General features: G+C 40.5%; 1 protein-coding gene across 4 annotated transcripts in view; it reads right to left on the bottom strand.

Moving 5' to 3' along the window:
- Window positions 1-4,603: 4,603 nt before the first annotated feature.
- aPKC (protein kinase C iota type) overlaps window positions 4,604-13,899 on the bottom strand; it is a 191,760-nt gene continuing 182,464 nt past the window's right edge. For all 4 annotated transcript variants that reach the window (XM_087361038.1, XM_087361037.1, XM_087361039.1 and 1 more), the window contains one exon: window positions 4,604-8,447. In XM_087361038.1, coding sequence (XP_087217164.1) covers window positions 8,360-8,447 — 88 coding nt within the window. In that variant the 3' untranslated portion in view covers window positions 4,604-8,359. The remainder of the gene's footprint in view (window positions 8,448-13,899) is intronic.

Genomic DNA, 13,899 nt, shown 5'->3' on the forward strand with positions numbered 1-13,899 from the left:
GTGCATCGAGTGTTCTCTGTCGAACACTGTCTGGCGTCTCGTTATTAATTAACTTGCAAGAACGAGTTCAGGGACACGTTTCCCGATTCTCCTGTGCCAAACAAATCGACAATGCCTCTTCCGGTGAGAAGTTTCCGTGGCACAGAAACTCCTCGCAGGGTTACATCCATATACCATATTTTTTTTAATACCAGTTCTAATATTATCCTCCCACGTGCCTGTGTCTTACATGCAGACTGTTGCTTTTGGATACAGGATGTCTTTGTAATGTCACAAAAATAAGACTCCATACCAAGGCAACTAACCACGAAGCTTTTGAAAAAATTCATTTTAAATCTTCCATGAGTGTGAATTAATCGGTTCTTCTTTGGAAACATATTTACGTGTGTACGCCCCTTGATGAACAAGAAACTCCGATTATCGTGAATCTTTGCATGAATAGCAAGCAATCAGAGCCATCACCGCCTTGCAACTCTTCAAAAGTCTATCAATACCAACCTGACAACTGCGTGAACTCGCAGGCGAGGGCAACAGTATAGCCACCCATAAAACACTAAAGGTTTTGCGCGTGGCAGACGAGGTCTTTGTGTGGTCTTATGGGAAATAACGTCGTGTGGGCTTTGATGTTTCGGTGGAACATACTGCCTCCATCTTCAGGGCTGAATATGAAAGCAGTACCTATGTTAATTCAAGTCGACGTGGCGTTGCAACCCCTCATACCAACGCAGACACATCAGCGTATGAGCTGTAATGTAGTCTAATCTTCATTTTACACAAAACAATTCAAAGATGGGATTGTCTGAAAGTTTTGTAAGTTCCTCCCTACAAGTTCTGGATTATCGGGGTTGCTTTAAGTTAGGCAACGACCGCCTCCTTCTAAATCCTCCCATTATCATGTTGCATGACGCACGAACCACCATACGTCGTTTTTAAAGTTAGATCGGGAAGGCAAACAGGCTCAATTAGTAAGTTACGTAATTTACTCAGAAAACAGTCCTTGTACGTATTATTTGAGGAACGGCCTTCAACAACAAACTCTTTACATTTGCACATTTGTTTTCACTCCGATGTTGTGTTTGCATGCAGACGCCAAGCGATGCACTTCCTGATGCAAATTCAGTAACACGTTAGGTGCTCAGTTTAGCTGGGCGTTTCTCTCTCTCTCTACGTTACGTAATGCAAGTGACCTTCAGCTTCGGTTGAATGGTAAATGTAAGTCATTTTCTCTACAGTACGTGCCACGTTAAGATAAGAGCTGGCTGCTGATTCCAAACAGCGCCACGAATACTGTGGTCGGGAAGAATCTGTGCGTTCGAGGTCCGTTAGGGTTGGAAAGGGTAGCAGTACTCTTTGCTGCCTCGGTCGATAACGTCTGAACTAACCAAAGCCCTCCACCGGACCCTGTCCTGGGCCAACGAAATCCAGTCTCCTTCAACTCCTATCTCCCATAGATCTCGCCTGAGATTATCCTCCCATCTACGTCTAGGTCTCCCCAGAGGTCTCTTCCCCTCAGGCTTCCCAAATAGTGGACCCAACCAACCAGATGTCTTACCGAACCTGAAGGTTCATCACCGAATTAACCAAAGCCCTCCACCGGACCCTGTCCTGGGCCAACAAAATCCAGTCTCCTTCAACTCCTATCTCCCATAGATCTCGCCTGAGATTATCCTCCCATCTACGTCTAGGTCTCCCCAGAGGTCTCTTCCCCTCAGGCTTCCCAAATAGTGGACCCAACCAACCAGATGTCTTACCGAACCTGAAGGTTCATCACCGAATTAACCAAAGCCCTCCACCGGACCCTGTCCTGGGCCAACAAAATCCAGTCTCCTTCAACTCCTATCTCCCATAGATCCCGCCTGACATTATCCTCCCATCTACGTCTAGGTCTCCCCAGAGGTCTCTTCCCCTCAGGCTTCCCAAATAGTGGACCCAACCAACCAGATGTCTTACCGAACCTGAAGGTTCATCACCGAATTAACCAAAGCCCTCCACCGGACCCTGTCCTGGGCCAACAAAATCCAGTCTCCTTCAACTCCTATCTCCCATAGATCCCGCCTGACATTATCCTCCCATCTACGTCTAGGTCTCCCCAGAGGTCTCGTCCCCTCAGGCTTCCCAACCAGTACCCGGTGCACACCTCTTGTCCCATCCATGCGAGCTACATGCCCAGCCCATCTCATTCTTCTCTACTTAATCACCCTGACAATATTGGGGGAGAAGTACAGATTTTTAAGTTCGTCATTATGCTATTAAAATATTTAAACTAAATAGCCCAATCACAATGTCGAGGGCATGGTTTATAATCAGTGTCGGCTACTCGTATGTTACACACGATTTTAACCTATCAGGAGGTCTCATACACCGATCCAGTAAGATAATTTCACAAAGAAATCTTATTGAGGGTTAACAGTTTACTCTGAAATCACTCTTGGAAGAATATTCCTTGCTGAATGAGGAAACAATTACATAACTACGTATTTATCAGTCAAATGTCTGTTCTGTCTAACGTATGCCCAATCCGACGCAAACTTTCATCACATAATGTATGGAATAAAACTAGACTTACAAAATTAAATGATCACTAATTAACAACGCTTGAATTCATCTCTACGAGAGATAACTGTTCGACTTTTGTTATAAAAGTCACAAGCTTGAAATAAACAAATTATTTTTCGAGGAAAATTGCGTGTAAAATTCAAAATATAAAAATCAATAAGGAACGGTCATACAACACTGAACATGATACACATATTTCTCTCTACTCACCAACTGCCCCTGGCTCCAAGATGCATTCTGATCTGCCTGTAGCACGCAAGTTGTGTGTCACAAAGATTAGAAATTATATCTGTTTTGCACGAAAGAAAACTAAAGCGGGAAATATCCGGTTTTTCATAACAACAACACACACACACACACAATATCGCGTTAACATGATTTTAACAAGCACAGTTTTTCTGTAATGGCGACAACTCAACGAATTCTGATTACAACAGAATAACTTGTTTCAATAGAACGAGAAGTTGCAGTCCTAAACCGAAGCCTCAAATTACTTTTACACTTCTTGCAAAACCACGAAACTCTACACAAACGATTCCCATTGTTTCCACACTTTTAAATAACTTCTTAAAACAACTCAGTCCTTTACAATCACTGCATCCAAAGTAATGACGCCATTTTACCTTTCTCAAAACAAACGAATAACAACAGCCGAATATCGTCCTGCCAAGGGCACGTTCACAAAGCGTGGGAAAGAAATATGAAACGCTACACAGTCCACCAACCTAACAACAACAATCCGTTTTGAAATACTTCAATTAAACGTACCTAGCAACGCAAGATGAAGACAGTAGGTGCAAATGTAAATAAGATTACACGATTAAATTCGGTGACTATAAACTTTGTGTCAAGGTTAAGGCTTTGACCGGGATGTTCTTTTGTTAAATCTTATGTGGTACCGCCTGATTCGACTTCTAATGGTTAAGTGAAGTGTTTTCTTCGCGGTACGGTCTGGATTCGTAAATATTATGAAGACGAGCTTCGGCTTCAAAGGGTTAACCAGCTGATTTTCGTAATGGTGAGGTGTAGTGTTTTCTTCGCGGTACGGACTGAATTCATAAATAATATTCGGACGATCTTCGGCTTCAAAGGGTTAATGGTGTTGAAATGTGTCGAATGTAAAATGACGGATTGAACCAAAATCAACATAAATATAGCACATCTAAAATCCTATTAACATATATTTCATTTACATTCTGGGGAGGAGATTTCGAATCGAAAATACTGACAGAGTTATGGACATTTTAAGTTGAATGTGTTGACGGATATACGCTGAAAAATAAATTTTACTGTGTGTGCACTGTTTAAAAATTATTTTTGAAGGAATAACTTGTTCCAGATGCTTACAGTGACTACCGAATTTCATAATGTACGTTATTGCTACGTTTAAACGTGAATCCCTTGCTCCGAGATGCTTATGTAAACATTTCAGGTCTGGGCCTCGGCACCAAAGATGAGGTCATTTAGACATCGTATGCCTCTGCAAGTAAAATTCAAGGGCATCGTATTTTGATAATTTGGCAGCAATGTTTTCAGACATCTTCGGTCAAACTTCAAACCTATGATTGTCTGTCGTACTGAAACATTTGTCTGGCCTCCAACAAATCCATCTCAACAATCCTTCACCAGATGTTTGTAGAAGATGCGAGTTGAAAACGAGTGTCGTCTGAATTCTTCCAAGGCCCGTGAGTGAGAACACTGTCTCGTACGCAGACAGAAGTCGACAGATCAACTGATCATTTTAAACGACCAGTCGCAGGATTTAGTTTGAAAAAAAATTAACCTGCTGGTGAAATGGGTAATAACCACGAAGGTTTAACAGGGAAATAGCCACACTTGAGACATCACATGGACGTAGTTTTGCGACAAAAGGACGAGTATCTGTAGCGTCCATCCATTTGTTTCTTACGTAGTTTTAAGAAATAAGATGTCTTTCAGTGGGCATCTGACTGCTTGGTATGAGATAAGGGAAAGTATATAAGATTTTCAGGGATGATCTGTCAGCCAAAAATAAAACAATAAAAAAAAATAACAATGATTATAAACGTATTTTTCATCATCTTTATTATAGATAATATCAATTTTCTCCCAATCATCAACTTCTTAAATAGATCAACATGAAAATGAAATATTACAAAACTAAGATAAATGTTACTTAATGATAATAAGCTGGGGGTTGCTTTAGCTGGAAGTCTTTGGGGTAGAAATATCACCTGTTTGTTGTGGTTAGTTAAAAAAAAAAATTCACCTACTTTTTGCACTGAGTTTGTTACTATAATCAGAACAGTGACCATTTTGCATTGAAAACGAAGAATTTAACTTTCTTTCTTACGATATCCCAGGCTATAATACACAATTACATCCTCTGTTACTAACAGAATGTCACAGTTTTCTACATGATTTCAACGTGCGTGTTCTCGGTGTGTGTGTGGGGGTGGGGGTGGGGGGGGGGGGGGAGTATCGAAACCAAACAAAGAAGTACGTTACTTCCCAACATAAATATTTTATGGTTTATTTACAACCTGCAAATGTGTCCTACTAAATCACCAATAAAAACTCTTTGTGTTGTGACAATTAACCTCGAAGATCGAGGCAACACAATATCAGTTCCGGAGTGCAACATGCAATTGCAGTGAGGTGATATAAGCAACATACAATATCGGTAATAAATATCGATGTTTCATATAAATAAATCACATCGCAGTCACAGTCTGAGAGTTCCACCGGAGGCTAGTACCAGGAATGACAGCACATCAAAAGGTGTTCAAATGTGTGCAAATATTAAATCTACAAACAAACTCATACTTTAGAGTACGTATTTATGTACATGTGTAACTTTTAAGTTTCGGTGACTCAATATTTCGCATGTAAATTGCTTGTTTGTGGATTTAATTCATATGTTATGGGTTTTCCTCAAGGCATGAGCTCAAAAAGTTTAAATATTACTCGAATAAACTTTTGTCCTGTAACAGCTGAAGCCATGGATGGACTCGATCTCACGGTTACTTCCTACAATTATCTGTTGATGAACCAATTTATTCTGTAGTCAAGAGTTATTTGAAGAAGAATACACACAAAGGGACGTTTTACAGACTGACTGCTCAGAATATGATGTTTAGAACTGAGCAAAAAATTTCAGTTGTCCTGACTGAAAATAGCAAAGCGTTGATACACGCCATTAAGGCGCTTAAGGGGAGAGGCGGTATAGCTCCTACTAATTCTTAACCTTGGCACTAGATGGAGCGTGAGTGGTCATTGGACAGGAGGCTGGGTGGGCCCCAGAGCCGGTCAGGGCGTAGAGAAAAAAATCCTCTGCCCTGTGAGGGATCGAACCCCGGTCGTCCAGTACCATAGTCAGTCATTATACCCCACCTCATATGGTTTCTATGTTATACATTTCTGTCTTCTGTACATATTATTTACAAAAAAAAAAAAACCATTACATGAATATATTATTGATTCAATGAGTCTGAAAGAAATTGATCCATTCTTCATCCAATTCATATAAATGAAAAACTTTTTTTTTTTGTTTTGTTACAGAATGGTCCAGTCACTGCTATTTGTGATTCATTCAACAGCCAAGAGGCAGCTGGTATTACGCTCATGGTGCTGATACAGAAGAATTGTCAGTTTTTTTTTAAAATGGTATCTCAATTTCGTGTACAATTCCTGAAGGATGCAGAAATATTTTCACAGCGGAAAAATTCTGATGAAAACCCAAAACAAAAATAAAATTGCATACGAAAAGGACACAAAACACGAATGATTATTTTGCATGGTATTTAGCTTCATGGCAGAAAACTAAATATTCATGAATTACAAACTTCTTCTGTAATAAATTTGTGACAATCGGTCCAAAACTACGATTTTAGAAGAAAAAAAAATTCAATAAAATGTATAACTGCTTTCATAAGCTAGATTTTTAATTCCAATTACTCCAGATCCGAACAAAACAATTTTATCTGGTGATTCTGAAACAGGATCACCTGAATTTGGATAAACAAGTTCCTGGCGAGAGCGGCCACAGAGTCTGCAATTTATTTTAAACCGTTCTTCATCAATGTTAGCACAGCTTAAGATAACTTAAAAGCTTTGAAATCGGATAGCACAGGATTACCAACAGAACTATTACAAATGTATGAAGGTTTTCATCAAAAGCGGGGTGTATATATGTTAACCGTGTTAGCTGGGTTAACACGGTTAACATAAATGAGGAATAAAAATTAACATGACTGTCTTCTGGGAGGTTACGTCTCGTAATCTGTTGGGTGAAAAGTGTACTGATTTTTCAGAGATACCTCCCACGTCAATTATCACCCTGACGATGGAGGCAGAAAGGATATCTAAAAAAAACCAATACACTTTTCACCCAAAAAGATTACGAGACGTAACCTCCCAGAACACAGCCATCTTCGTATTCGCTGCCGAACCTGAAATTTCACACAAAAAAGTCTTAATAACAGTGGTCCATTGGTATTCCATGTCCGGAATGCGAGAGAACTCATCTGATAACGCAGCGCGCAGTTGTCTCATATGACGTACGTACTTACTTGCCGACATTTTCGTAACAACCCCCCACCCCCACCACCGCCACTCACCACTGGTTATCGTAACCAAAATGGATGAGGCCAGTAATGGTTACCGAAGGTTGAAAATCCAAACAAAATTTCCAAATTTCCCTGAGCGGATGAGAGAACTGAAAATGTATGGCTTTTAAAATGTGTAATTCTCTGGGATTAAAGATACCATGCAAGCGTGTTTCACGTAATTTCTAGACAAAATTACACCTAAACTAAGAAAACACAGAGGTCTAATTACATATGTAAAATAATAATAATAATAATAATAATAATAATAATAAAAAACACTAACTTACCTACAGTGTGAAAATTCCATTTCTGTGCTGAATGATTAATACACAATTAATTAACATCATAATAATTAATTATTACAAATAATTATCTGTAAGTAGTCGCTCATTATTTTAAAATACTGCCAATGCTTTTGTAGATACGCCATTTCGAACAGAAGAACGTTTTATTTTTTGAGGGGGGTGGCGAAAAGTTGATCGCTCACTTTCTCACTAGAATCCTGAGGCCTCGTCAACATCAAACCTTGACAAAACTAGCGGATGTTTCAGCAATCATAGTAATATTAAGTAAATTAAACCAATGTCAGCCCTTACGAGGGCAAGGCAACACTGCAGCCAGCAATATAACAATACATCTCACTCTGTGGTCCCCAAACTTTAACCTGAAAAATAAAAATATCTAAACCATTTCAAATTATTAACTTGGTAATCATTCCAGTGTCCCTTTCACGTATCTATTCCTCTCCTTTCTAACATCCGTCTACAGCTCAACACGTGATATAATAATTTATACGGTAAAATGAAATACAAGTACGAATACATCCCTAAAGAAATACATAAAACAAGACTTTCCAGAATAAATACTACGAAAAGTAATATCTGCATATATTTTTTTTAAATTTTATTTATGAATTTGTATTTATTATTGTTTATTCAGCGAGCCTCTGTTACATTTCTCAAACCCACAGTTTGGGAACCACTATTCTCTCTCACATCATTCGTCTCCTGCTCTTAAACTAAGTCTAATTATATGTTTTATGATTGTATATTTTATATTTATATTTATATATATATAACATGTGCTATGTCCTAGTGTAACGGAAGGCAGAACATCTGATGTAGGATGCCTCGTCCGCTGCCAGCGCCATCGGCCCTCATCTCATGATCTGACATCACAAGAGCGTCATCGAGATGGCGGGCCAAGTCGTGACGTCACACACAGTCTTCAAGAGACATGAGCAGTGGATTCACGTATTCGAAGCCTTCAAACTCGGTCTGGTCAATCTTCTCAATCACCCGCCTGTGAACAAGCAAAAGGATTCACACTTTGTGATTGATCGATCGATCGATCGATTGATTCATAGGTAATGTAGTATCGACGGTGTATCAACTATTGAGATTTTAACAGGGTCAGATGATTTATTATTATATTATTTAGTGTTCTGTCTGACGACAGGTCCATATGAACAGGATCCTTTCATCCTTTTCTCGGACTGGGACCTGTTCATATACGTTCTTGGCAGATGATCCAGAAGTGGTTTGCCATTGCCTTCTTCTGTGTGTGAATGGAGTAATTGTTGGGATGCCACGGAGGAAAACTCCGTGTTGCCTAGACCACGGCCTTGCCCAACACAAGTTATAAATTCGGGCACCGCCGGGAATCGAACCCGAGACCCCAGGATTCCAAGGCCAGCGTTCTAACCGCTAGACCACCTCATCTTATTATTATTTAGTGTTCTGTCTGACGACAGGTCCATATGAACAGGATCCTTCCATCCTTTTCTCGGACTGGGACCTGTTCACATACGTTCTTGGCAGATGATCCAGAAGTGGTTTGCCATTGCCTTCTTCTGTGTATGAATGGAGTAATTGTTGGGATGCCACGGAGAAAAACTCCGTGTTGCCTAGACCACGGCCTTGCCCAACACAAGTTATAAATTCGGGCACCGCCGGGAATCGAACCCGAGACCCCAGGATTCCAAGGCCAGCGTTCTAACCGCTAGACCACCTCATCTTATTATTATTTAGTGTTCTGTCTGACGACAGGTCCATATGAACAGGATCCTTCCATCCTTTTCTCGGACTGGGACCTGTTCATATACGTTCTTGGCAGATGATCCAGAAGTGGTTTGCCATTGCCTTCTTCTGTGTGTGAATGGAGTAATTGTTGGGATGCCACGGAGGAAAACTCCGTGTTGCCTAGACCACGGCCTTGCCCAACACAAGTTATAAATTCGGGCACCGCCGGGAATCGAACCCGAGACCCCAGGATTACAAGGCCAGCGTTCTAACCGCTAGACCACCGTGGCATGGTCAGATGATATGAGACGATTATGGAACAGGGAATGATAAAACATACAATGGCCTGAGATGTCTCGGAACACGATTCAATGGCGACATTTTGTAAACAAATGACATACTACGAACGTCCTAAGTACAAAAGGATATTTCTCGTTCAGATGAATAACTTTACTACACAGAATCTGAGTTGCCAGTAGAAATTCAAACGAGTTCCTTACGTTGTGATGAATTAACAGTGTCTTCAACTAAGTAGAGTGATAAATATTTCAGGCTTAGATGGGCTTCACCGTACGGTTGAAACTTTAGGTTCTGTTATCAGATAATGGCGTACCATATGACGCCAATACCATATTTAATGAAAATCCGTTCAGACACCCCTGTAAAAATAGGCACTCCGCCGTGGCACTGTCGACGCTACTAAAAAGGTAAGATTATAGTTTTTTTATACAGAGTGTCCCAAAAAGATGGATACACACATTTTAATCGATAAAACCATTAATACGTAAGCACTGGCACTAAGTTAATTAACTAATCTGGTGTAGGAGTTTAAAATTACCACCGTTAGCTTCGTAGCAGAGCTGACAACGGAGAGCAATTGACTGACAAGCGGCCATCAAAGTTGCTGTTGTGCATACATATTTTTGGAACACCCTGTATTATATATTTTTTTTATCTCTCCAGACAACAGCCGGGATAGCCAAAGATTCTGAAATGCATTGTAAGAAGCAGTCGACGTATGTAATCTGTTCTTAATTAAATAAATAAATTAATAAACAAGGGTTCGTGAGGGACGTCCCTGACTAGAATAGGGAAGGCTGTGCCTGTCTGACTGCAGTACATGTTTCAGCAACTGCAACCGCGGCTGAACCAACATTTTGACGGCTAATAAAATGGCATCATGAAAGGCAGCACATCTCATTCCAAGGCTCGTTCGTACTGTACGTTCACGAACCATAAAATACAAAAGATCGTGTCAGCTATGAGCAAAAACAGCCTAAGCGCCCTTAACTGACATGATTTTTCATCACGAAATCTTCAGACTCCGCGTCGAAGTTACTGAAAGTCATTCATTTTTCATTTATTTATATTACCCACGCTCGAATAAGGGTAACCGATAATTTTTCAAAGTTGAGTTCTTGATACACAAAGTGACAGGAGTTGAGAAATTTAACCATCACGGACGACAAGGTACAGAGAACACGTAAAGAAGACATCGTACCCTGTTCAATGATTTTGTACCTTGAGAAACCACAAATATTCCACATTCTGTCTGGACAGTCTACACAGAAAATGCCTTTCCATTTCAGTCGAATCCTTCGAAACTCTGCAGGATTTAAGCCACTGTACTGCGAACTAACATTGCTGATATTTTAAGTCCTCTTAAGTTGCGAGCGTTCGTCGTAGAAATAAGTACAGCAAAAAAACCCGTCACAACCATTAACTTTTCCTGATAACATAATTCAGAGCCATTCTTTAACTGGCCGACCTTCAATATTGTCACGTGACCGTGTTAAATTGTGAGTTTCGTGCAAGAAGGTCGTATTTACGTGCCACTACTGCTCAGATTTCGTGGATTAATCCCTCTGACCCATCCAGATTCAGAATTAATTCTGGAATAATTAAGTGTCTCTTGTCGTATATATTTTATTTTGTTTCGGAAAAATAAAAACACGAACAATGGTAACATTTTTAGTATGGAACGATGTTTTTAGGAGAGCATTCAGTATGACGTCATGGCTTCAAGGTCGAGTCAATTCTCCGCTCAGACGGACTGTAGTTACGCAGGAGAACACAGAAGAGCAGGGTTATTTAACGATGTATTTTAACTCCGTCGATCTCACTTAACATCGCAGAACCATGAATTATGAACTGAAGTCGACATGAAAGGAATCTATTTTAAGGAATTTTTCCTATAGTGTGTGAGGAAACCCACGGAAATAGGATAGCCGATCTCCGGGTCGAGATTCGAAAGTATGATCTCTCCCATATGAAACAGACGTTTTAATCTGTGGACCGCGACGTAGAAAATGTTTCGAAGCTGTTTGCCAAAAATGTCTTTTTTATTTATTCTGAACAAACCCGTTCCAATTCCATCGCAGTTCATAAACAGTTTTCTACCTCGCTTCTCCATTCACACAGGTTCAATGTCAAAAAATATTTTGTAGTGACACTTCCATGATGTATATATAGCAGGCAAAGGGAAGACGAAGTTCCTTGGACTCCGTGAATGAGGGGCAGACGGACACGGAAGAATTTTTTTTATTCTTTTATGCAAATTTCAAAATATATAATGCAGGCACTAACCTTGCCTGAAAGGGTATAATCAATCACCGAAGACACGTCATATTCATGGCCATCTATCGACTTACCACCAAGATGGACGCTCTCATGACTAATGAATAAATGAACAGGCAAGTGCTGAGAAGCAGAGAGAGAGGGGGGGGGGGGACTGTTCAAGTCAGAAGGTCCTTTCCTGAAATGCGTATCTGTAACACTGCTTCAAGAGCGATAAACAGTTCATTCAGAATAGAGACTTGTGGGCTCTGTGGTCAACCCAGAACCATAACCAGTGGGTACCAAGGGGCCCTTCCCCGACAGTAAAGGGACCAAGACGTGAAGATGACTACCAACCTCCTCCACATATTCCAGAGGTTAGGAAAACAAAACCTTCACCCAACCCATACGTCTTCACGGTATGGTGTCTGGACAAGCATTGGGACCACCACCTGTAACTACATTTTAGGGGAAATTTAAAAATTAGCATCTTCATGTTTCTCAATTTCAGATTTCCCACGTCGCGAACGTCGGGCTGGACCAAAGTTTTTCTTATCTTGGGCCAAAAACAGTTTTCCCATGAACTAAGAGATAAGAAACTCTTTTTTGATATTACTTTGAAAATTAACAGTCACTTTTCGGTATCTTCAACAGCACTTATTCAGGAATGAGAAATTGCCATGCCAAGTACTCAGATCTGAATTGCATTTAAATGTGCAAACATTACTATACATTAGCACGTAAGTTTAAATTTCCTCCCGGAACAGCTTATGGCAGACAGCTGTTTCCTGAAACACATTTTACGGCGTGGTTCAAAGTCAACAGTATGTCTGGCAGTAGAGCAGCAGAGACACAGAACAAAATACTTCAATGAAATATGCAAATGAATTTCTACAGACTATTAAAAAATGAATAATTTCCCAGGCACGGTTATACAAGTCGCCTTGGGCCGGATGTTATAGACCATGGCGCACCGGGCTATCGATGTTCGGTCTTTTAACAGCGCTATTCCAACTGGATATGTCACATAGTATCAAAAGGGCAGGGAAGATGATTACAGATGGTGAACCAGGAGGGATCTGGATGTTGATGGTAATGTGACACAGTTGAAGGTATCCCCGTCAGAGCTGAGAAAATCGATGAAGAATTTTGGTCGGCGAAGATTCGAACCGGGAGCTTACCGAATAAAATACACAGCTAGGCGCCTAATCCCATACGTTATATTCGTCGTTCATGTCTATCCGCTTTAATATAAAATTATTTCCATTACTTCACGACCAACACGGTTAGAACGCTGGCCTTGTAATCCTGGGGTCTCGGGTTCGATTCCCGGCGGTGCCCTAATTTATAACTTGTGTTGGGCAAGGCCCGTGGTCTAGGCAACACGGAGTTTTCCTCCGTGGCATCCCAACAATTACTCCATTCACACACAGAAGAAGGCAATGGCAAACCACTTCTGGATCATCTGCCAAGAACGTATATGAACAGGTCCCAGTCCGAGAAAAGGATGGAAGGATCCTGTTCATATGGACCTGTCGTCAGACAGAACACTAAATAATAATAATAACTTCACAAACTCTCGTAGCCATTTTCGGTTGTTCTGAAATTAATCTGATTATGCTGCATCACATACACGGGGTAAACGGAGCGGGCTGGGGGAAAGTATTGGCCTCCACACCGCAGAAATTTACTTTTCCAAATACGTTTCTGAAAAGAAAAACTCTTACAGGGCGAAAATAATATTTCAGAGACGACGAAAAATTCTACACAATTTCTCTTGTAAAACTCCGTAAGACGAGGCCACATGGATTTACATGCACAGATGGGAATGAATATTAAAAAAATAAGGGTAAACACGTCAATGAACACATTTGGCTATCTTCTGGGTTGTTACTCCGTATAATCTGGTAGAACTTAAAGAGATTCCTGCCGCCTCCATCATCAGGGCGGTGGTGGACGCACCAATGACCTCTGAAACGTCGGTGAACTTCTACCAGACTATACTGCGCAACAACCCAGAAGACAAGTCATCTTAATATGTGTCGCCGTAAAATCTCACGATAAATCTTCGTATTCCGTAGAGGTAAGGATTTTTTTTTGAAAACAGATTAAACAATCAAGTGCTCAAGTATGACGTACACATCGTTAGTAAGAGTGCTAGGAATTAGTTAACGTAT

This window comes from Zootermopsis nevadensis, unplaced genomic scaffold, assembly GCF_977971745.1.
Source record: "Zootermopsis nevadensis isolate Lab colony 2312 unplaced genomic scaffold, Znev_1.0 Znev_ptg000050l, whole genome shotgun sequence".
Lineage (NCBI taxonomy): Eukaryota > Metazoa > Arthropoda > Insecta > Blattodea > Termopsidae > Zootermopsis > Zootermopsis nevadensis.